The sequence below is a fragment of the Cornus florida genome, unplaced genomic scaffold (assembly GCF_030987335.1).
Source record: "Cornus florida cultivar Cherokee Brave unplaced genomic scaffold, ASM3098733v1 CherokeeBrave_3.0.0_Hap2_Chr08, whole genome shotgun sequence".
NCBI lineage: Eukaryota > Viridiplantae > Streptophyta > Magnoliopsida > Cornales > Cornaceae > Cornus > Cornus florida.
The window spans coordinates 11,687,611-11,713,064 of record NW_026775578.1 but is presented as its reverse complement, the minus strand read 5'-3'; the positions used below and the strand labels follow the sequence as shown (position 1 = coordinate 11,713,064).

The 25,454-nt window shown below is 36.7% G+C and overlaps 1 protein-coding gene across 3 annotated transcripts in view; it reads right to left on the bottom strand.

Moving 5' to 3' along the window:
- Positions 1-1,576: 1,576 nt before the first annotated feature.
- LOC132269374 (DExH-box ATP-dependent RNA helicase DExH11) overlaps positions 1,577-25,454 on the bottom strand; it is a 30,636-nt gene continuing 6,758 nt past the window's right edge. For all 3 annotated transcript variants that reach the window (XM_059770550.1, XM_059770551.1, XM_059770552.1), the window contains 16 exons: positions 23,474-23,575; positions 23,112-23,312; positions 22,807-22,917; positions 15,908-15,975; positions 15,280-15,670; positions 14,805-14,960; positions 14,552-14,662; positions 14,269-14,322; positions 12,376-12,633; positions 10,907-11,016; positions 5,944-6,097; positions 3,876-4,332; positions 3,390-3,604; positions 3,032-3,270; positions 2,107-2,233; positions 1,577-2,015 (listed from right to left, as the gene is read on the bottom strand). In XM_059770550.1, the coding sequence (XP_059626533.1) occupies positions 1,803-2,015; positions 2,107-2,233; positions 3,032-3,270; positions 3,390-3,604; positions 3,876-4,332; positions 5,944-6,097; positions 10,907-11,016; positions 12,376-12,633; positions 14,269-14,322; positions 14,552-14,662; positions 14,805-14,960; positions 15,280-15,670; positions 15,908-15,975; positions 22,807-22,917; positions 23,112-23,312; positions 23,474-23,575 (2,967 nt within the window). In that variant the 3' untranslated portion in view covers positions 1,577-1,802. The remainder of the gene's footprint in view (positions 2,016-2,106; positions 2,234-3,031; positions 3,271-3,389; positions 3,605-3,875; positions 4,333-5,943; positions 6,098-10,906; positions 11,017-12,375; positions 12,634-14,268; positions 14,323-14,551; positions 14,663-14,804; positions 14,961-15,279; positions 15,671-15,907; positions 15,976-22,806; positions 22,918-23,111; positions 23,313-23,473; positions 23,576-25,454) is intronic.

The window sequence follows — 25,454 nt, the reverse complement described above, 5'->3', positions numbered from 1 at the left end:
AAAATAAAATGGTAAGCATGCCAACATAAGAAAGTACCAGACATTGCTATGAAATGAAGTACCTGATCTTTTATTGATCATATGATTCATACCCACTAAAAAAAAGTTCAAGCTGAATCAAATATATAGCGAACATAGAAACAAGAACCAGTCGGTCACAAAAACCAAAACAAAAGAAGTAAAAAAATAGGTACGAAAGAAAGGAAATAAAACTATCATGCCATTACCTAAAAGAGTGTTGGGATCGATGATCAGATCTGCCTCTCTACGAAAAATCTCGGCAGTTTCATGCATGTCTCTTTTTCTCAAATAATCAAAAAGATAGCGCTCAAACCTACAAAATTAGACCAATCAAGTGTTCAGATAATCAAGAAACAGAGAGATCAACGGTTCAGATTACACACACTTGAACACGAACAAACAATAGAGCTGAAGATGGATGAAACTCACATTACTCGACTGTTCCATCCGCTAGGGCTGCTCATGACTGCTATCGAAACCTCTCACTGAAATGATCTTCAACAAACAGAGACTAGGGCGTGGCGGAGAACACGAGACTGAAAATCGACTCAAGAAAACCCTAATTTATGCTCAAGAAAAACCAAGCCACTAATGCATGTATGTGATGTGCTGTAGAGAGAGCGCACTGCCAGATGGTTACAACGTAGGAGTAAATGCAGATCCCACAGCGGCTAAGGAAGAACCAAATGAATAGTCCAAGTTCAAATTTACAGTTGGCGAGAGCGATCGACCACGCGTCAATATTACGAGGGCACAGGTGTCATTTTAATCGAAAATGAAAGGAATTTGTTTTTGTTTTCATTTGGATATAATTTTTGGTCAGTTTATTGAAGTAATCATAAATACAATTAATAATTTTTAATTTAAATTTATAATTAATTTATAATATATTTTAAAATTGTATTGAATTCAATTCTTCTTAAAAAATTATTCCAAAATCACTTTATCTTGTAGTATTATCTAATTAAAAATTAAAATAGTCAAATTTTAAATTCACGTATCTGACCAAGTCACGCCACCCCAACATATTAAAAAAATAATAATTTGTGGTTATTAGATTTTCACATGAGCCATGCACGATGTCACATAAGTTGCAATTTTATAATTAGTTTTGATTAGACTAATTAAAATTTTGTTGACCAAGCCTGTCCACCAGGATTTAAAAACGATTTCAAAAAATTAAATTTAAGAGACATATATGAAAGAATGAAAAAAGAAAAAATAATAATAAATTATGCAAGATAAAGGCATCAATGACCGTGATAATGAAATATGCCTTCCAAACTATTCAAAAATTGAAGCACCAGATGATGTTGCCAACATTTACCCCTTATATAAGTATAAAATAATTCAAGAAAAATAATAAAATAAAAAGAATAGATTTCATTCTAAGAAATTTTGTCTAGAGAAAATTCATTCTTTTAGATATTTCCAAAACACAGCCTGTTATTTTGAATCACTGATCTAACTGAACCTTGAGACACCTTTTTTTTTTTTTTTTTTGACTAGAACAGCTGCTGTTAATGTACATCTTTCCCATTTCTCAAAAAAAAAAAAATAAATAAATAAAAATTAACCAGTGAATAGTCCGTGTATAGTATACAGATCATCCAAGAGACATTGCTAAAGAGCATGCTATTGATTTATTATTATCGTTTTTTTTCCCGGAAATTGAGTAGGCTATTGATTGTCATACAACAAGTTTATCTCTTTTCTTCCTCCAAATCCCTCACTGTACATCAAGAAGGAAAGGCAGGCAAATGCCTTCAGGCTACGATAAACTACACCCCAGTAATGTACAAGCTAGCTGCGAAAACAATATCACGCTTTATAGCGTTCGAGGCCGATTCCATCTTCTTGTACAGTGCAGTATTACCCATAATTGCTGCAGCATTTCTAAATTCACGGCATGTCTCATCCAGTCTGACAATGGTCCTCACTATCAGACCTTCAGGAACATCTGTAAGCTCACATATATCTGCAAATGGAGTTCCCTGCCGTAGGAAATATAATTACATAAATGAGTCATTCAAGGAACAAGTGACAATTGTAATTTGTACACTCTTAACAGGGAAAAGATCAAACCTTTGCCCATTCGTACACCACTTCAACAAGACCAAACTTGAGATTGTCTCGAGCATACTCTTCAGGGTCAATCTGTAGGTTGAACTGTGCTTGAAGCTCCGCGAGTCTTATGGCCGTGTTGTACAATCTAAGCGCATGGAAGAAAAAAAAAAAAAAAATGAATACATCAAATATGTGAAGATGTTCAGACAATTTTTTCAGACACGCACACAAATACGCACACAGAGCATAAGCTTTAAGTCAACAGTTCAAATCCCGTCATATAGGTTTGACCGTATTAAACAGTAATTAGTTACCATTTCCCTTCTAGGGAGAGAGAGAGCATGTGATGTCAATCATCACATGTTCCCTGAGTGACCAGCAGAAACGCATGGTTCAAATTGAAGTTAATGATCAGGGAAAACATTCCTATGTAAGAAGTTGGAACTCTAAGCACCTTATCTCCAGTATTGTTACTTTCACGCTATATTACATGAAGTTGGATGCCTATGTTGGGTGTGGTTATGTATCTAAGCTTCATACCTCCCAATTCCGAAACTTAAGACATGGGAACTTGACTTTAAATGTGACTAAAATTTATATGCAAACGTATACACATTCTGTGTAAATAGATACAATATATGTTACATAATAGTTCAATGTATGATATTGTTGTTCCTTAAAGATATACTCCTATTTGAATTAAAGGGGATGTGGTTTCTGCTATCGAATTTGAGCTTCTCTTTTTCTTCTTCCACCATCACATGCAAAAGGTTGGTATTGTCCTATTTGAGTTTGTTATGGGACATATCCCATATCCCACACCCATGTCATGCCGTGTATAAAAGCATACATATAAGAGAGCCCATGTAGCACAGCTTTCAAGGAGAACCAAATGTCACAAGTCAAAGCTTTTATGGGTAGAAAGGAAAAAAAGAAAAATAACCTCTGTTTAGCCTCTAATAGCTTGGGAGTAAAAGAAGGTTCTGAAGTGTTCTTCTGCTGAAACACAAGGGCAGACATTATTGCTACCGCTTCTTCTGGTTCCAGTTCATCCAGTTGATTCTCAAACAAGCACTCTGTGCATATCAACTCCTCCCCAGAATTCATCTCACAAGCTACACGCCCCTTGACCTGGACTACAAGGTCAGCATCCACACAGCCAATTTCCTTCAAAACGTTTATCTGCAAAGCCACACATAAGACATTAAAGGACTTCTTGCATCTGTGAACTTGCACCAAAAAACTAACTGCCGTGAAACAAGAACAATTACAAAAGAAAATAACTTATCATTGACACATACCCGACCCAGAAAGTCCGGCATCTGCTGAAGGGCTTTATCTGACATTTGAAACTTAAGAGCATTAACTTCTTCTTTGTGCTTCTTTACCTCTTTCGCTAACTTAATGTGCTCCTCCAGTTTAACACAGCCATGACACTTATTTTGGGACATATTTTGCAATAGACTATTCCACTTGTAGTAAGAATCCACAAGATCCATGTTATTCAGCTTCAGATCTGATATACAATCTCCATAAAAAAACTCACCCTTGCAAAAGTAAAACTTTGAAGAGAAGATAAAAGTAAACATATAGTACAAACATATATCTAAAAACACCACAATCCTGTAAAACTCTCTATATGTTTATCTGTGCTTGTGTGCACATAGGTATTGATATATATAAAGAGAGAGAGAGAATCACACTCAAAATGACAGCTTTCTTTTCAACATATTCGACATAGGCCAAATTGGTAAAACTGGCAATTCGATATGGGAGGAAAGACGAACCTTTCAATGGATCTAATGCTGGAGGGTATTTATTTCCATCAGATTTCAAACCCAATAGCTCTTGAACAGTTTTGGAATAAGCAGCACTGCTCACGACTTCAAGAAGCCGAACTTGGTCAATCTTTATTTTGCAATTGCATATAGATAGGAACTCCTTATTATCGATTCCTCGAACCTCATAATTCACCCCAGCAGAACTACCACGGTGAGGTAACGTTATGTTGATATTACCTGAGCCTTTTTTCGAAGTGAGAGAAGAACAATATTCATCATCCAAACCACGTTTCGATTTTGGCATCAATATCTGGAAATTGACGCTTTCTTTATCTTGTGAAAAACCACTCGACAAAGGAGTTTCCAATGTTGCTGGTAATTCAGGAGTCAGCACTAATACTATATATTGTTTAATATTACTGGAAGGAGCTTTCAAAACGACTCCAAGTAAGTGGTCCTGGGCCTGTCAATGGTGAACAAATTTCAGCAACAATTATACATTTTATATTTTAATATATTCATAGAAACTTTAGTGCAGATTTTCAGTACATAGGAAAAGGAATGACACTGTACTAGTGGCACATATAACACGGGACTAGAAACCAAGATAACCAATGCATGTGGGCTAGACCAGAAAAGATAGCATGTGAGCTTTGGCCAATGCATGAATCCAGAAAATGATGCATATAAAGATTCCAAGAGAGTAGGTACATGAGACTATGAGAGAGAAAATCTCATACTGAATATTGGCCAAAGCAAAGGGTTTCCTCCGGTTAATAATTGAATCAGAAATAAACCCTTCCAGAAATTGCAACACTAATCATCCAGTTCGACCAGGTTTGCTGATGGACCATACTCCATCATCCAGCTCGACCAGGTTCGCTGATGGACCTTACTTCTTTTAGCGGTGGCACTGGGCAGGAGAAACAGCGGTTAGCCAAGTCTACAGCTTCACTACTGAAACCTATTCCAAGGGAGAATGTAATGGCGACAGGTCAGAGGACTGGCAAAGTAAGTGCCAAGGGAAATATACTAATTCCAACTGAGACTTACGAGCCCTTAGAGCTGAAGACGTACAGCTACCTCATTTTTAAGGTAGAAATCAGATTTTTGAGCAGTGATCTTTCTTTTGACGACTTATAACTTAACAGGATGGATAAATTGCTCTATCTTTAGTAGAAAGGACAAAGAACAGGATATAGTATCGGTTCATTATGAAATAACCACGAGGCAATCTAATGATACCCAAGAAAATGCCCAACTAGATTACCAAATAAACCAGAGAACCTCAAATAATAGTAGTTTAAAGCACCAAATGTATACGATGAAAAATGACTGCAAGAAGAATTGCAAGGATGCAACCATCACTCTCTTTAAGATCTCTAATAGAACAGCAACATTGGTACCAGGTAAGTACAAGAACAGTTCTTTATGATACTTGATGTCTTGTAATGCAGCCCATCGAATTGTAGAAAAGTCAATAAATGCTAAATGTATCACATTTTATTATGCATCAGGGAAGAAGTGCTTCTCTATAACTCTATAACTGCAAAGTTGAAGTTAATCTACGTAAGAAGTAAATCATTATTTAATTTCTACGTAGTTACAATACAAATTATGAACTTAACTCTAACAAGAGAGAGAATACAAAAACCCACAAGTCAGCATTACATAACTTGCTGCCATACCATGTATATATAAGAAAATAATGCTAGAATTCAACTGACAAAGGGACAGAAATAGGATCCTAAGCCAGGTAGTTCCTGATCTCTGCGAACAAAGACCAAAAAATCAGATGATAGAATAATATAAAGCCCCTTGAGCTAGTTCCGGATCCATGCCAAAATGATGAGCAGTACTCACAGCAACAAAAACTAGCAACACTTCAGGATACAAATACTGGCAATCATGACCCCTAACCCCACACCCCCTGCCCAGCTCCCCATCAAAGAAAAGGAATAATAATAATAACTACAAGGAAAGAAAAAGAAAATAAAAGTAAAAAACCATATTACAATCATATGTGATATAAAATTGAATCATTAAAAATTACTATCTGTAAATAAGAACTCACTGACTGTGACTTCACGACTACTACTCTTCCAGGAGTAAGAAAATGTTGGGAAGCCCCTGACTGCATGACCGCCTCCGTTATATTCTTGCTATATTTCTCAGCCTCCAGGAACATCTCATAATATTCCTCAATTGTTGGTTCACCCTTTATACATCTAGGAGCAAAAAAACACGCTTCATGAACAATACGAACAAATTGTAGTTCCATAGGAGAATACCTTCCAAATTAAAGATAAATAGGTTCCCATTTGCTCATATACTAATAGTTATAATAGTCAACAAAAATATGATTGTGAAGTACGAATTTCTAAATTTTTGGAATAAAGATAGCCATGACATATTTATTATTGTTACAATATAATAATATCCTGCAAGCAAAAAAACAGAACCAAGTCCCATGTCCTCTCAATTTCTATATGATAGAAGTGTACAAATAAAGTGACCTCACTAGAGTCATATATTTTATAAAACAGGAACAGCTTGATATTACAATTCCACAAGAACTACATCGCAAACTCAGATTATTACTGCCGTATGCCACCCCTTCTCCACTGAAAATTCATATTGTTGTCCACTGTCACTCACTAATGGGTATCACCTCAAAAATGCTTTTTAAAATCCAGATTTAGAAATCTCGCACCATGGAATGGGGGAAGGGTCTCCAAGTATTCAAATGAACACAGAATACGCATTAAAAAATCCTAAGACCAAGAAATCTAATCTGCCAAATAAAAACTTTTCAAAGCACAGTATTGGAGAGCTGCAAGTTTTGCAGAAACTAAATCTTTATTTAAGGCCAATCTTTATCATCACATTTATATAAATATAACATTTTCACATATCACTTGGCAAACAATAGTTCAATCAATTAAAGCATCAATATGCCTAGCAAGGCCCAGACTACATCTAGGGCTGCAAAAGAGTTGAGCCGCGCTGACCTTTTGGTTGTACAAACTCGATCTCGAGTTTGGTTGTTGAGCTCAAGCCCGAGCCCAAACAAGTATTTGAGTTCGGCTCGAACATTACTCTTCGAGCTTCAGCTCAGCTCGTTTGATCAATTTTGATCCTAATCTCACTTATCAAAAAAAAAAATCAATTTTGATCCTAATCTCAAACTCGAGTTTGAAATCAAGACTGTTAAGGAGAAAAAATAATTAAAAATCCAAACAATTCCTAATAAACAAGGCATGCTCATACCTTTATCGAGCTTGCTCACAAACACGTCTTCCTAATAGTCTCTCGCAGCTGTTTTAGGGTGTAGGGCGAGTTGCTTCCCTATTTCTTATTTAGGCTTGCCTTTGGGTGTCTCGACAAGAAGGGTGGGAAGCTAGGACCTGGTGATTGAGCGATTCGAGAAAAGGTTGGCAGGATGGAAAAAGTAATACGTTTCGAAGGGGGGAAAAGTTACTCTGGTGAAGAGCACTTTATCTAGTCTCCCAACCTATTTCCTGTCGCTCTTCCAGATCCCTTCTGCTATTGTTGGAAGACTTGAGATGTTTCAACGAAATTTCTTGTGGGGCGGTAGAGGAGAGGAGTTTAAGTATCATCTTGTTCGATAGGAGCAAGTTGGTAGGCCCCTCAAGTTGGGAGGCTTAGGGATTAGGAGATTGGCCCCTTTCAACAAGGCGCTCCTAGGCAAGTGGCTTTGGAGATTCGGCAGTGAACGTAGTAGGTTATGGAGAAAGGTTGTTTCTTGTCGATTTGGAAAGGAGAGGGGAGGATGGTCAGCTAGACCGGTCAAGTCTGCTATAGGCGTGGGGGTTTGGAAATCCATTAAGAGAGGTTGGGATGATTTCTCAAAGCACATTAGATTCAGAGTCCGGGAAGGAAGGGATATTCGGTTTTGGGAGGATGCTTGGTGCGAGGACCGTCCTTTGTCTCGTCTGTACCCGAGGTTGTTCAGGATTGTTGTTGATAGACATGCTATGGTTGTTGACTGTTATCGCCTTGATAGCGGTAGGTTGTCTGGGGATGTTCAGTTTCGGCGATCCTTTCAGGATTGGGAGTTGGATGATGTCATTGGTTTGTTGGATCTTCTGTATAGACAGGAGGTGGATGGCACCGGGCCGGACTCATTGACTTGGGTGCTTTCTCCTCAGGGGAAGTTCCAAGTCCGGTCCTATTTTCACTAGCTTTCAGATTTTCGTGGACCCACCTTCCCGTGGAAAACGGTTTGGCGCTCGATGGCTCCTCTTAGAGTGGTTTTTTTTGTGTAGACTGCTGTTTGGGGCAAGATTTTGACTCTGGACAATTTAAGGAAAAGACGACATGTCATCGTTAACCGGTGTTGTATGTGCATGAATGATGGAGAGTCTCTGGATCATTTTCTCTTGCACTGTCCCATGGCTCACGACTGCTTTGGGTCTCTTTGGTGTCTAGTGGGTTATACCCCGGGCCTCAAGGGATCTGATTGATAGGTGGAAGGGTCAAAGGGTGGGAGCGCGCGCTCGTAATTTTTGGAGGGTGATTCCCCTTTGTATTTGGTAGAGTCTTTGGAAAGAACACAATCGTAGATCTTTTGATGGGGAGGGGACCTCCACTGGGGCTTTGAAGTTCACTATTCTTTGCTCCCTTTTTAGTTGGGGAATGGGGCGAGATTGTATTTCTTTGGATGAGATTATGGACTTTTTGGGGTCGTTGGGTTCATAGATCTCATTTTCTTCTCATTTTTCGTCTTTGTACAGTTCTTGAGACGCGTTCCCCTTTTGAACGCCTTCTATTTCAATTTTACTTATCAAAAAAAAATAAATGAACATGTTCACAAGCCTAAAAAACTGATCCATAGATTGTCCAGGCTTGAATCGCTTATTAGACAAGCTTAAAAAAAAAAGTTTGAGGCTTGTTTGCTAGCCTAGCTTAAATCAAGAAATGCCTAAGCTATTCATAAACAACTTGGCTCATTTGCAGCCCTAACTATATCCCTCAGTAGGGGCCGCAAAAGTTGACTGTACCCATCAACATGACTCAAACCAAACATGAAATTAGCAAATTTGGGATAACCTTAATCATCTTCACGTAATCATAGCAAGCCGATTCATGTTCAGGTTTTAGGACTTAACTCATTTAACCCAATTCGACTCATTTAATTAATCGTGTCATAATTGCATAGTATCAACCTCAATGGAGATAAAATGGAAATTTTAGTCACTTCATAAAATTTTTATTCAATCTTTAAGTATTTTTTTGTTATATTTGCATTTTATAATTAAGAAAAAATAGTAAATAGATTGTTAAACAAGTTGTGTCTTATTACATGTTATAAAATCCATTTATTAAACAAGTTACACAAGTCTTGTCGTTTTAGCAATTTAATAACGACCCATCCATTTCAAGGGTGCAAGACCTTTAACAAATGTGTCAAGTTTGGGTTGACCAACTTGACCTATATCACAAAAAACTAATATTTCGGCACGACAAAAACACAATCATCGACTTGAATTGCCACCCTATCCCTAAGACACCAGTTAGTACAGATAAATGTTTGAACTTGCAAAACTAAACAACCTATGAAGTACACAATCTAAGAAGCATAGACACCAATCAGACTCCAATAAAGCCCTCAGACTTGTGCTTTCTAGTAGGCTACTGGATCGAATGAAGCACGCCTTTTATTTTTTGTCATTTATTTCATATAATTTTTTTTAATAACTATTAAATTAAAATGTTCAATGTCATATCATGATCATACTTAATGGATCATGTTGTTCAACTTTATAAAATATTACCTTCCGGGAAAAGGAAAAAATATATATATATATATCTTTATAAAATATTTAACAAAATTCACAACTTTATGGTTCACTGCTTGCATTAAATGCATTTAGTGCTTGATTCTGAATATTTACGATAAATATGATTTAAGATTTGCATGATTAAAGTTTTTAATTGTTTAAGATTTATAATCACATTTAATTTGGTTAATGCATGTGCATATGAAAGGATTTATGAGTATTAATTTACTTGATCCTCTTAGTTGACATATCAAAAATCCCATTATTATTTGTGTCGCATATCTTGAATTGTTCCAATTGCACATTGATTTTATTGAAAACTTTTGTGAATAGAAAAGATATATGTATGTTGATTTAGCTAATCCATTGAATTGATATGTTGAAAATATTCCCAATTTTGATATTGACAAGTTTGCGTCGCATAGTTTATTTATTCTTTATATACTTATTAATATGCATTATTACACAAGTGCCTTACTTTGATCAGCTCGTGCCTTGAGCTTAGGCTCCAGGAGACCTTTGGCGCACAGGCGCCTTGAGCCTTTAACAACTATGCTTCATAGACACTCACAAACACATGGCTGCCACCTTGTGGATGTGTCCATAATGTAAAATGAATTTTATTATTTGGACACGAAGATGAAAATTTCAACACTCCCTAGCACACAACTTATACAACACAAAAACATCTCAAAAGGAGTCATAATTAGACACTATAGAAACTAAAATAGTTATAACCTTGAAATAACCAATATTTCTTTTATGAAAATTTGACATTGTATACAAGGTCAATAATGCAAAGGGCACTTTTTAATATAGGACAACAATATAATTGTAAAGATAAAATATAGTAAAAGAGTAGCAATATATATAATTTAATATTCTTTCCGGTATTTACCACGCATTTATCTTCAAGATTAGGTAATTATTAGTAAAGAAATTTAAATTTTAAATCAATGCTACACATCGTCATACATAACAGATGTATGAATTAGAAAATATATATATATATATTGTCATGTCCTCGCCATGATTGTATTCCACTTTTTCTAGACTTGCCGTGTCGTATGTTTGTCCATGTCTGTGCTATATAGTACACAATCATACAATATTATACCTAATGACATAAAAGTTATGTCCTGACATATAAAAGGCAAAAAATGTTATTTAATAAGAAGAAACGCAAATGCTAAAGCAGACAAGTTCAAAATCATAATTCTGCACTTAACATACTCAATAGCTTTTGTAGGCTGCGCAAGCTTTCGCATCAGAAGTTGCTGTGTTTCTGGAAGATTCTTCTGAGCATGAAATTCTGCAAAACTTCTTTTCAACATGTCCTCCACCTGCAGTTAAGGTTCATAATCAACATTGGAAATTGGACTTCTAGGATGACTATAATTTGCTGAGAAAATCCCAAATCCATGTTAAGAACATTGACTGCTATAGTTTGCTGAACCAATATATCGAACCTCAAATCATGTAATGAAAACAGATTTATATATGTTGTATTAGATTGCTTAATCAGAAGTCTAGCTGTGATGAGGTAGTTTAGTAAGCATCTCACATACCAATAAGCCACTCAAGGGCACATTGTTACTTATTTTTTATTTGTGTTGGTATCTTGATGTGCTATGGCCTTTGCCCGCTCCGTCCCTAAACTTTACATCATGGTAAATTTCAATTGATTATTTGATACTGTAATACAGAGAGAACAAATGAAGCGGTCAACCAACAGTGCTGTGGAACGAAAGGGTACCACTTTCATATTGCGGATCCAGATCAAGAGAAACTGAAATGAACTCTTCCTTTTTTTTGGAGAAGGGGGTTGTCACTAAAAATATTTCCAGAATGTGTGTTAATTAGTGAAGTAATTGTTTTGTTACTAGAATGCAGAAAACAGTCTGTTAACATCATTAAACATAATATGGCATCAATTTATTAGGGGGTGCCCAAACAAGGAAAAGGGCAGGTACAGCAGCGTGGGCAGCCAAACTCCACTCAGCTAACTAAGCCTAGTCCCAAATTTTTGGAGTCAATTACATGAATCCTTTTCACTATAATGACCAATCATTGCAGATCCACCAACAGCCAATTATTGCAGTGCAGTGAAGAGATTTTTATCGACTTGGCTGAGTACGAGATTATTATATCTATATAAAATGTTTGCTTCGCTTTTGAGTTTAAAGATGTTATAGAAGTTGACCGTCTTTATGGCCACCCTAATTTATATCAACAATTCTGGTTATATAAGCTTCAATTTGGGAAGTGTCTGAATTTTCATCTTTATTCAATTTCTTTAAAAGAAAGAATATGGCGAAACAATTAGCTGTATGCACTTCGTATTGAGCATTCATCCTCAATTTTTGCGGAATGAGATCAATTCTTAGCCCTCTACCTAATTAGGAATCCATGAATTCAATATGGTTAATAAGACTCCAAATCTAAAGGAAAATCAAAATTAAGAACACACCAAACGAACCAGGTAAATTTAACATGTCCAAGGAAGCCATAACAAGACAACCACATTATGACAGCTTGATACTTGCCAAAGTAAAACAAAAAGTTTCATGCAATCCAATTATCCATATGGCAAGAAACAACCAACAATATCCAATTTGGTGGATATTACATTATTGTTATATGTTCATAAATTATGTAACATCCGTGCAGTCCAAAATATTTCAAAACTGTAGTATAGATACCTTCAATTCTTCAACACGAAGGAGATGCAGGATCATGATATAGGTCAGTCGAAACTGAGATTCAAGCCTGGTTGCACTACCAACTATGGTATTCTTCAAATCCCCCTCTTCTGGGAATTCATCACGACACATTACAACAACTGTACCAATTTTATCAAGTCCTCTCCTGCCAGCACGACCAGCCATTTGAGTGTATTCTCCAGGAAGTAACTGTCTAAATTCCTTGCCATCAAACTTCCTAAGCGTATCAAAAACAACCTGCCAGAAAATTACTGAATATTAAACTAAAAAGTGATATTGAAGTGTAAAATTTGCAACATCATGAAGAATAGCGTTGAAGATAAAAATCTTGATAATTGTCTTTATGAATGCTAGGACTTAGGGTTTAATTGGGTAAGTCAGACATTAGATGAGCCATTCATTCAGCATTGTTTTACTTGATTTCCTAGAAGACATGATTGAAGACTAAAGATTGAAAACTGAATGAGGTTTGAGCAGACAATTTGAATCAACAGTCTGATCAACATACTTAGGAGCTAACTTCACTAAGTGGACACTAGGACTGAATTGGAATAAAATGAATTAGGTTGACCCTAATGTACTTTAACCACATGAACGAGTATTAGAAAATGTTTTTAAGTGCAAAACATGATTTTTATTGAATTTAAACCCTTTAGACAATCCACGTAGAATCAAGGATCGATCGTCGCCTCTTAAGGACATATCCATGTATGGATAGCATAAGAAAGACCTATCAATGTCTATTGAGGATCTATCCATGTACAATCAGAAAGTTAAGAATCAATCCCAGTTTGGACCTGATCACAGTCGTTCTGTTGCGTAAAGTAAGAGTTCCCAATTCTGGAGTTAAACTTTTCCCTATTTAACTTGGACTAGGATTCTTAAAACATTATACAAAGGCTTTAGGTCCTTCTCTTACACATACACTTATGATATCTAGAAAATTTGTATATAGAAATAGATTTTTGTGAGAAATTTACATATACATTGTGTGAGAGGCTAGCACATATGCTTGAATAAGAAACTAATTATTACTAAATTGAGGAGAGCACAATTAATAACCAATCTCTTTCTACTATTTTTATAAGAAAATTCCAATTACCTCTACTGATTTCCAGTATTCAAATCTACGGACAGCTAAACTACACATGATACAAACTCACCAAAAGAAGCAGGCATCATACATGATATAAAAGGGGCTTTCGAATTTGAAAATGATTCACATTCAATTTCTAAGTAAGCTAATATGGTACCCACAAGTTCAGGCTTACATTTACATTACAAACATCACCAAGGTCATCAATTGACTTGAGCATTAAAAGCTAAAACACTGAGCATGTACATGACAAATACTGTAATGCTTGATCAGTATGCCCTGACATTTTCTTCACATCTATACATATCTTTTATCCTACCCTAGATGAGCTTTACAGAACTGGAAGTTCATCCAGAAAACCTGAAGGAAAGCGAAGGGAGAATAAAATTTCCATAATCAACAACATCACAACTAAATGATCAAAAACTCTTCCAACTACAACACGATACCAGCTATGCTAAGGAATACTAGAAATACCACCAATACCGAGGACAAATGGTGATATAGTAAAGGGATGGTCAATGTTGAATGATGTCTGCCTCAAATCCAAAAGAAAAAGGAAATAAATACTATCCAAAAACAAGAAACAGAACCAACTGCTTTGTCGATCCAAAGGAAGATATTGGCAATACAATAGGAATTTTACTCAAAAAAGGTGATCAAAAACCCCAAATTTAGTACAACAAAAGATACTATAAATTCTAAACCTGCCAGATATTTCGACCCCAAGTAAAAGTACGCTTCCAGCAACGGCAGTACCATAAAAGAAGACTTACCGTCCTAGCTGGTGCATTAACTCCCATTGCAAATGTTTCTGTTGAAAATAATACCTACAGAAAGAACAAAGATAAGAAGCAATCAACAAAAGCCCCTTGATCACTGGCATAACAAAATTCCAAGAAACATTAATAGAACTTCAATAATAATACACTGAATAAAAACTTTGATTGCAACTACTTAAAGCTCTAGAGGATCCATCATTAACTTTGGCATCATTCTGAAAAATCAAACATGAATGTCGTGGAACATTTAGGACATTGGAGAGGTAAAAAACTTTACCTTAATCACACCACGGCAAAAAAGCATTTCAACAACTTCTTTGACAATTGGAAGCAGTCCCGCATGATGCACCCCAATTCCTCTACGAAGAAGGTTTTGAACTCTGACCACCTGTAAAATGCATATACATCATATATCTGATGCCCCAAACTGGTCCAGATTAAACACAGAGAGAGAGACAGACAGACAGAGAGAATATATAAATACATACATATATATATACACACACACATATATCTCAGAACTAAATAACCTGTGGTAGGTTCCTGTCAGATCCCTTCAGCCGTGAAAATGCTTTGTCACAGAAGACACGAATTTCACTTTTCTCAGAACTACTTGTGAGGTCGGTCCCAGTCATATTATCAGCTGATTTGTCACAACGGTTCTTTGAGAAACAAAATATAACCACCTGAAGTCACAAGTCAAGACAGAAATGTACAAATTATAAAAAAGACATGAAAAGCTCCTAGGTTCTACTATGATCACTATTAAGAGTTGAAACATGAAACCAAAAGAAATATTATGAGAAAATCTATGCTGATGCAGCCATAAGAACAATTAAACTTCTGTGGTCAAGGTCAGATAGCAAAATGATTCTAACTAAAAGTTTGCCATTCGCAATGCTGTATTTGTACCATGATACGATACATTACAGGTTGTTTCAGAGATCTTATTTTGTAAATTTTGATTAAGAAACCTAGATTTCAAAATAAAGTATTCCTACATACAGGTAATAGTGACTTCTTTTCAAGCTTATTAATAAGCAACAACCACAATGAAGCTTCTGATCTCCTTGACCCCCAACTGCTCTGGTTACCACCGTTGTTTTGCTTCCCCCAACCAGCCCGAGAAATGTTCCCCAAATTCTGGGATCCAGAATGCTTATTCTGTTTACCACGCATTGAATTATCATGTTTTTGAGCTCGAGCCCCATCATGGGCTGCTGAAGACCCCAGATACATTCCAGTACCACGACCGACTGTACTCAAATTCTTTTTCTTGTATGCATCTTTGGCAGCTTTAAATCCCTGAGACATAAAGATTTCACTTTCACAGATTTTGTAGAGTTCTCCAGAATAAAAAATGCAGTGCTCCAACGGGACTGGTCTTTTTGTCGTCCTGATAATAAAAACATACCAAATGCTTTTCAAGAAGTTGACCAAATATGTCTGTGTGTGTTTGTAAGTAAGTTCCTTCAGCCTTCTACTTAAATAAATTAAAATGGAAAACAAAAAACAAAACAAAACAAAACAAAACAAAAAAACAAAAACCAAAACAAAAAAGTAATTTCAGTACATTCAATACTTCCATGACTAAAATAAAAATGGAATTTGGTTACCACAACTTGCTACTCACCCGGTTACACGAATTTTCTTTTGCTTCGTTCGACCAATCCAATCAGCAAATTCAATTGTGTTTGGCACCTGAAACCCAACATATGATATGGTATGAATATCCTTACCCCAAATGAGAATTTCTATTAGAAATAAAGTTAGCATAGCAAACAATAATTCCAGATAAGGGAAACCTTTGCCCTCACACCTCTCCCTCCCCCCACCACAAAAATAAAAACTAAAAATAAAGGGGAGAAAGATAGAGGGGGGGGGATATCAAAAGTAAGGATACATCGTATTCACAAAAACAGACGATAACCAAACAACTACAGGATGGAGCAGGCCACTCGCAATCTTTTTCCTCTTTTTCTATTAAATAAAGACTCCTGCCAATTACATCAACTTTGTAGGTATCCAAAAGATGTTATAATTGGAGGTGCTTAAAACACCATCACCTCGTGGCAGCAACCCACATTTAGGTTATGACAGACAAGTAACCAAGCGAGTTAGTCCTTTCCACTGGCTACAAAATCTGAACCATGCTGAATTATCAATAATCACTAATCAGTTTCACGTATCAAACAGCAGTATCACACAAGATGAACCTATAGGCACATATTCAGAAAATTCAAATGACCAAGTCAATTTTTCATTCATGAAAACAATAAACTTGAAACCAGGGGCATATCCAGAATATTCCTGCAAGGTATGGAGGCAATCAATGCTCAGTAGTGAACAATATTTTAATTCAGTGATATTGAAATTTAAGCTACTGCGTTCATTCATCAAGCATCAGACCATGCTAATGTTCAACAACTCGTGATCTGATATTATATAATAAATAAAATAAAATAAAAGACAGTCTAGTTCTATGGAGTTTGTCCAAATACACAAAGAAATGGACCGCAATTCCCCAAAAATAGATCCTCCCAAAATGTCACTGGAAAACTGTGGAAAATTCGGTTCTATAAATAAGGAAACCGTGTGTGTATAGCTGTAATTAGCTAGGAGATTTTGTAATGTTTTAGTCATTGTAATCCCTGATTTTAGGGAATTACTTTTTGGTCAATATCTCTAGGATTAGACAGTTTCCTAGTTTTAGAGTTTCCTAATTTAGATCCTCTGAAGTGTATATAACAGTGTAATTTCATTGTGATTTCAATACAATTTAATTTCAGCCCAATTTGTGTCATGGTATCAGAGCTGTAGGCTCAATTTTGGGAATTGTATTTCTGGTCTTGCGAACTCTCATATCGCTAGACTGATTATTATCAATCTCCAACCCCACACTATCACCCCTCAAGACCGTAACCCTTTTACCAAAAGACCATGTCAGAAACAGCCGACAACAGCAACACCACAACTACCTCGAAGGTTCCTTTGAGTGAAGGCAGCAACTCGATTCCAACAGGGGAATTGCAGAACATCCAGGCAGCGTATAGGTTGAACGGGAAGAACTATCTAAAGTGGTCTCAACTGGTTTGCACGTTCTTGAAGGGAAGAGGCAAACTGAGTCACTTACTCGGTACTGGGCCTAACAAAGGGGATCCCAAATTTGATGCTTGGGATGAACAAGACTCTATGGTGATGTCCTGGTTATGGAACTCTATATTGCCAGAAATCAGTGATACATGTATGTTTCTTAACACAGCCAAAGAAATATGGGAGGCCGTGAAGCAAACTTACTCTAAAGTCCGGGATGCTGCACAAATCTATGAAATCAAGACCAAGATTTCATCCACCAAGCAAGGAAGTCAATCAATCACAGAGTACTCCAATCTGTTGCAAAGTTTATGGCAAGAGATGGATCATTACCAGTGCATTCAAATTAAACACAGCGAGGATGCAGCCCTCTTTAAGAGGTTTGTCGAAAAAGACCAACTTACAATTTTCTTGCAGGACTGAACATTGAATTTGATGCAGTAAGAGTCCAAATACTCAGAAAGGAAGATCTGCCATCACTTAATGAAACAATTGCAATTGTTCGTGCTGAGGAAGGAAGAAGAGGAGTTATGATTGAGAATAACCCAGTGGACAGTTCGGCCTTGGTTACAAAAGTTGCAAATGTGAGGAACTTTGGCCGGGAAAAGCTATCTAATGAAGACAACAAGCGGGCAAATTTTACAAGGCCAGTCAATAAAGATTCCCTATGGTGCACATATTGCAAAAAGTCCTGCCATACTAGGGACAAATGCTGGAAACTCTACGGCAAACCGGAGATGGCAAACAAAAATTGGACGGCAAAAGGTGGACAGCCAAAGGGACAGGGGCAGGCATATATGGCAAATATACAACAGGCTGGAGAAGGTAAATCTCAAGAATCATCTATTGAATTCGATAGAGAGGAAATTGAGAAATTGAAGAATCTGCTGGGATCTTTGGAGAAACCATCTACAACAGGTACTTGCACTTTGGCGTTCTCAGGTATATCTTCCTCTACTCATGCTTTTAAAGTCTCGGATATATCCACCACAAGCTCCTGGGTCATTGACTCAAGAGCTACAGATCACATGACCCACTCGTCACAAAAATTTATCTCATATACACCTTGTCCTAGCAATAGGAAGATAACAATAGCCGATGGTTCTATGACAACAGTGGCTGGGCAGGGAGATGTTTTTGTAAGCAAAAAACTCACACTTAGAAATGTTCTCCATGTACCAAAATTATTTACCAACCTTTTGTCAATCCACAAGCTCACTAAAGATTCTAATTGCAGTGTGGTGTTTTATCCCTCTCATTGTATATTTCGAGTACAGGGCGCGAGGAGGATAATTGGACATGCTAGAGAAAGGGATGGTCTCTACAATCTTGAAGAACCCAGTGGTCAAGTTAGTGTTGCGAATTCCTCACCATTATCATTTCTTTCAGAGTCTTTTAAATCCAATAAAGACAAGATTTGGCTTCAACACCTCCGTCTTGGTCACCCGTCATTTAGAGTCCTTAAAATTATGTTTCCTTTATTGTTCAAAGGATTAGATGTTGAAATTTTTCACTGTGATGTCTATGAACTTGCAAAGCACAAACGTGCTTCTTTTCCAATAAGCGAAAAAAGAACATTTGTTCCATTTACTCTTATTCATAGTGACATTTGGGGACCATCCACTATTTCTAACATTTCTGGGGCTCAGTGGTTCATTTCTTTCATTGATGATTGCACTCGTGTGTCTTGGATCTTTCTTATGAAAAATAAATCTGACATAAGCTCTGTCTTTCCTGTTTTTTACAACATGGTCAAAACACAATTTGGTACTGAAATAAAAAGATTTCGTTCTGACAATGCCAAAGACTATTTTAATCAGTTTCTCTCACCATATTTCTGAGAAAAGGGCATAATACATGAATCTTCTTGTGTTAACACACCCCAACAAAATGGCGTGGTTGAATGAAAGAATGGTCACATTTTAGCTATTACATGAGCATTCTTGTTTCAAAAAAATGTTCCTAAGCAATATTAGGGGGAAGCGGTTTTAACTGCTGCTCATATGATAAACAAATTGCCTACAAAGGTTCTTGATTTTAAAAGTCCTATGCAAATTCTAACAAAATTCTTTCCTAATTTCAATGCTTCAAGTAGTCTTGTTCCCAAAATATTCGGTTGTGTTGCTTTTGTCCATGTGCATTCTCAAAACAGGGGAAAACTTGATCCACGGGCTGTCAAATGCGTCTTTATTGGCTATTCTTCCACTCAAAAGGGGAACAAATGCTATCATCCTCCCACAAGAAAATTCTATGTGTCAGCTGATGTCACTTTTGTCGAAGAAGATCATTACTTTACTTGTCCTTATCTTCAGGGGGAGATCTCATTCACGGAAGATAAGGACAAGGATTTTTTTCTTCTTGATTTTCCATTGTCCTCCTCCTGGTTCCTGTCTTTGTTGTCCAGCCAAACACTCAGTCCGTTCCTATTGACACTCAATCCGTTCCTGTTGATCAACCTGAGCTAGTCCAGCCTGAGCCAAACATTCAGTCCGAATCCATACAACCTGAAACCGAGCCTCATACACCCAAGTCACAAGAGATGATAAAGGAAAGCAAATTCATGACTCTACTCATCCACAGCTGGTTTTTTCAAGAAGAAGGGCACCAATCACTCAATCTGTGCAAGTTCAATCACCCAAATCAACCCCTGCTCTTGGACTTAGCGAGGTAATTACTAAACCTATTTCTAATGACTATGGTGTCACTGAAGTTCTTGATCAAAGTGATTATGATATTCCTATTGCTATTAGAAAGAAAACTAGAGCATGCACCAAACACCCTTAGTGCTTATTTATACAAGAATCTGTCCCATAACCACAAAACCTTTCTCATAAGCCTAAACACAATCTCCATTCCCAAAACCATATCCGAGGCATTAGGTAATGAGAATTGGAAGAATGCCATGAAGGTTGAAATGGAAGCACTTGAGAAGAACAAGACATGGGACTTGGTGAAATTGCTGAGAGGAAAGAAACCGGTGGGATGTAGATGGGTATTCACGGTGAAATACAAGTCAGATGGTTCGTTGGAGAGGTACAAAGCAAGGTTGGTTGCTAAAGGATATACCCAAACGTATGGAATAGATTATCTTGAGACATTTACTCCTGTTGCGAAGATGAACACCATCAGAATGTTGTTGTCATTGGCTGCTAATCTGGGCTGGAAATTACAGCAATTCGATGTCAAAAATGCCTTTTTACATGGTGATCTCGAGGAGGAGGTTTATATGGAAGTTCCACAGGGGTTTGGTTCGAATACAGGACAGGTGGTATGCAAGTTAAGAAGGCGTTGTACGGATCAAAACAATATCCAAGAGCTTGGTTTGGAAGGTTTGCCAAGGTAATGCTCGATATGGGATACACACAGAGCCAAGGCGATCACACCTTGTTTGTAAAGCATTCGGCTTCAGGGGGAGTGACTGCATTGTTAGCCTATGTAGACGACGTTATAATGACAGGTGATATTTGGAAGGAATGGAGAATTTAAAGAAGTGTTTAGTGAAAGAATTCGAAATTAAAGAGCTCGGCAAACTAAAGTATTTTCTCGGCATTGAGGTAGCACATTCTCGGGAAGGAATTTTCATATCTCAGCAAAAATATGTAACAGATTTGCTGATGGAAACAGGCAAGTTAGGTTGCAGACCAGCAAAGACGCCTATAGAGTTCAACTACAGGATTGGAGATGCTCTGGCAGACACGGCAGTAGATAAAAGCTCCTATCAGAGACTTGTGGGAAGGCTTATCTACTTGTTACACACTAGACCAGACATAGCCTATGCAGTTAGTGTTGTAAGTCAATTCATGCACAATCCCAAAGAGTCACATCTTAGGGCTGTGTATCGAATCCTACAGTACTTGAAAGGCACACCGGGCAAAGGAATTCTATTTAAGAAGGGAGAGGAGCTAACTCTTGAAGCCTACACTGATGCAGATTATACAGGGTTTGTAATTGATAAGAGATCTACCTCGGGTTATTACACTTTTCTAGGAGGCAACCTTGTGACTTGGAGGAGTAAAAAACAGAATGTTGTGGCAAGATCCAGTGCAGAAGCCGAGTTTAGAGCAATGGCACTTGGTGGCTGAAAATTGTCTTAGAAGATCTAAGAGTCAAGTGGGAAGGTCCAATGAAGCTTTATTGTGACAATAAGTCGGCCATTAATATTGCATATAATCCAGTGCAACATGACCGTACGAAGCACATTGAAGTTGACAGGCACTTTATAAAGGAGAAGCTTGACAGTGGCCTAATTTGCACTCCATTCGTTTCCACTAGCGATCAACTTGCAAAGATACTCACCAAAGAATTGTCTGGGACGTTTTTTCAGAGACTAGCAAGCAAGCTTGGAATGGATGATATCCATTCACCAGCTTGAAGGGGAGTGTGGAAAATTCGGTTCTATAAATAAGGAAACCATGTGTGTGTAGCTGTAATTAGCTAAGGAAACCGTGTGTGTATAGCTGTAATTAGCTAGGAGATTTTGTAATGTTTTAGTCATTGTAATCCCTGATTTTAGGGAATTACTTTTTGGTCAATATCTCTAGGATTAGACAGTTTCCTAATTTAGATCCTCTGAAGTGTATATAACAGTGTAATTTCATTGTGATTTCAATACAATTTAATTTCAGCCCAATTTGTGTCAAATACAATTTAGAAATAGATCAATTTACCAAAATTATGATCCTTCCAAAATGTTGTTCTTATACAAATTAGTCATAGACCTGAGATTCTTAAATATGTTCCCTCTAAGGTGTTACTTTAATACAATTTAGGCATCCAATCATACTTCTCTAATAAAAATTAAAACAGCAAATTCTAAAATTTTAAAGCAAAAAAAATGTGGATGATCCACTCAATTGGGATAAAGGCACAAATGAGGAAGATGATGAACCATCCATTCTCTAATTTCTAAGAATAAGTTAGCAATTTTCAGTAAAAATTATTGATTAAGTAAAAATCACAATATAGGTTTCATGTGGAAACGCATTCCAATTATTTTTCTACCATTTGATTCTTCTATTTATATATATTATTTTTTTTATTTTTCTTCTCATGTTCTAATCGACTTTGTTAGTTTCAGTTCCAAGAACTTTTTCTTGAAAATAGTAAGATATAGGTACAAAGAGAGAGGGTTTTTCCCAAACCTAAGGTTCAAGGAAGCGGAACCTACATTTGTAGGTCAAAATTGGTAAGTGGACTTGGGAAAAAGAAAAGGTGAAATTGGTATGATTAGTTTATATATTGAAATTTGACTAGTCAATTATTGAATGCTAGCTCCGGTAACATGATTGGTGCAACAGTATTACTCATCTTGCCCCCACCCCACCCCACCCCACCCCATGGGGGTGGGGAGGTGCCTTTCTCAGGTACCTCAAAAAAAAACTATGCAAAACAAATAAGATCATAATATATATATATATATATCAACAAGGAAGTAGGTACCGTGGCAGAAAGGAGGATAATATTAATATGCCTCGGAAGCATGATAATAACTTCTTCCCAAACAACACCTCTTTCAACATCATTCACGTAATGCACTTCATCAAATATAACCTATTTCAACATATACACAGAAGCCAAGTGAGCACAAATATGTCAGAACTCTGATATTTGGAAGGAAAAAGAGTAAAAGAAAATAAAAGCTCAAGTGAAACAGGTAACATAATAAAAGAACTAAATCTATAGAAACATGGAGAATTTATACTGCTGAAAAGGAATATCAATTATATCATACAAAATGAACTTACCCATTCAATGTCACGTATGATATCAGCACCCTTATAGAGCATTGACCTTAGTATCTCAGTGGTCATGATGAGACAAGAAGCCTCTGGCCTCAAGCTAACATCTCCAGTGAGGAGGCCAACATCAAATTTCCCACAAAAATCCCTGTACTTTTGGTTGCTGATGGTTTTAATGGGAGCAGTATATACTGCTCTAGTACAGTGCTGTATGACATAGTATCAACTCAAAATCTTAAGCACAGAAACTAAGCATAATTTGACATATAAAAACTTGAATACACAAGGACGTGACCAAACAGTGTTTTTTTTTTTTTTTAATGATAACTGACATAACCAGACATTCAAGAATTCAACTAGAGGCATACTTTTGATGACAGGGCAAATGCATACTCTGCAACAACTGTTTTCCCAGCTGACGTATGAGCTGCCACAAAAACAGATTCCCCCTTTTCAAGGTAATAGATAGCCTGTAATTATCGCCATAAAGAAGCCAATTATTAATTTAAGCTGCATTCTACAAATACATTACTTTTAGAGTAGCATGCACAAAATAATATATAGTTAATGATAATGTGCCCAGGCTAACAAAGTTGTTAAAAAAGATATAACAACTAAATAATGCCTGAGTGACAAAAGATTTATTTAGGAAAAGCATATATATATTATAAGATGAAGCAGTGAATATATATATATATATTATAAGATAATCTGAGAAAAAATATAAGAGGGAGCAGTGAGTAATGTAAGAAGAACTGTTGGTAATCCAAGTGAAATCCCAACAATGGCAGGTTTACATAAGTTCAACTCTCTGTTCTTTTTTCTTTTTTTCTTCCCCATCCCCAACCCTTTTTGTGAGTGTAAATAGAAACATCATTAGCTAAACAATAATATTTACAAATGAATGACTTGACAAGACAAGTCCAAGAAGAGGATTGTTGTGTATTCAGTGACAAGTGACAACATTCCTTCAATTGATTAATCTAAAGTAAGAGTAAATGGAAAATTATGAGATTAAGAAGATCTGCAATCAAAAGTGCTTATAACAATTACGCTTTTGTACAGTGAAATTTTGCAAAACAGTAACACTCAGACCCCACGTCAGATTCCGTCACTGACAGAGTTAAAAATAGTGTGAAATCTATGCCCTCATACATTTAATTGTTTTTTATCAAAAAATCAAATAATCCAAAAGACCATTTTGCCCCTAATGATGGCCCTTGGGAGTTGTGGTCTGTAATAATAACCACTCCCCTCTGAGCCTCCCGCCAAGAGACTCCCCCTCCCCCCAACCCTCTCACTACTCTGTAAACCCTAATGTAACTCCATCATCAAACCCATCTCTCCATCATCGGCAAAACACCACCATCAATCAAACGCAATAAAATGGTCGTCAATCCCCATACTTTGTACCGCTGCCACTGCCACCACTCTCCACCACCATGGCGGCTGATCCGGTGACACCACCACTGTACTGTGTTGATACCGCTGGCCACCGAATCTGCACGATGGAAACCCCAATCGTGGCCAATTTGGTGTCACATGAATTTAACCTATAGACCATTCAACATTTTGCAACCATACATCTATATATAATATATATACATATATGTCACCAGATTACCCAATTTAATTAATCTTGGCCACCACCATACACAGCATCACTAACACCACCGGATGGCCGTATTTTATGGAAGGTTAGAGCGGGTTTTGGTGACATGATGGTAAGAATCCGATGAGAAGAACAGCAAACGGATTTCGCGATTCAGGCAGGATGTTGTTCGTTCACTGTCTGATCAGCTATGATAAACCTGTTGGCTTAGGTTCCGACGGTAAGGGTGAGATGGTGATCCCTATGTTTGGGATCGCGAAGAAACCAATGGGTTTGGACTTTGGGTTGATGGGTTCGTTCACTGTCTGGTGAGATCTTGGCATGTGTTTGGTTCATGGCAGTCTCACATCTCTGGTTCTGCTCTTATTGTTGACGACTTTACAAGCCTTTTTATTTAGTGTATAGTTTCATGTTAAGAACATCATTGACTAGCCCCGTAATATGAAATTTTCCATAAATTTTTCAGTGTAACATTTGATTAATAAAATTCTTTCATTATATTAATGTGTATTGAGATATTCTTATATACCCTCAATTAATAAATAAATTTTGTAGTTTGCTTTGAATTGCTTTTGACTATTGGCTAATATATTTTTGTTGGATATATATTTCTAAGGACTGGACAACTTATCAAAAATAAATAAAAAATTCTAACGACTGGACTACATATAGACCATTCAACATTCTGCAACCATATATGTGTGTTATATAATCCCAAATTATATGTTTAATACCAA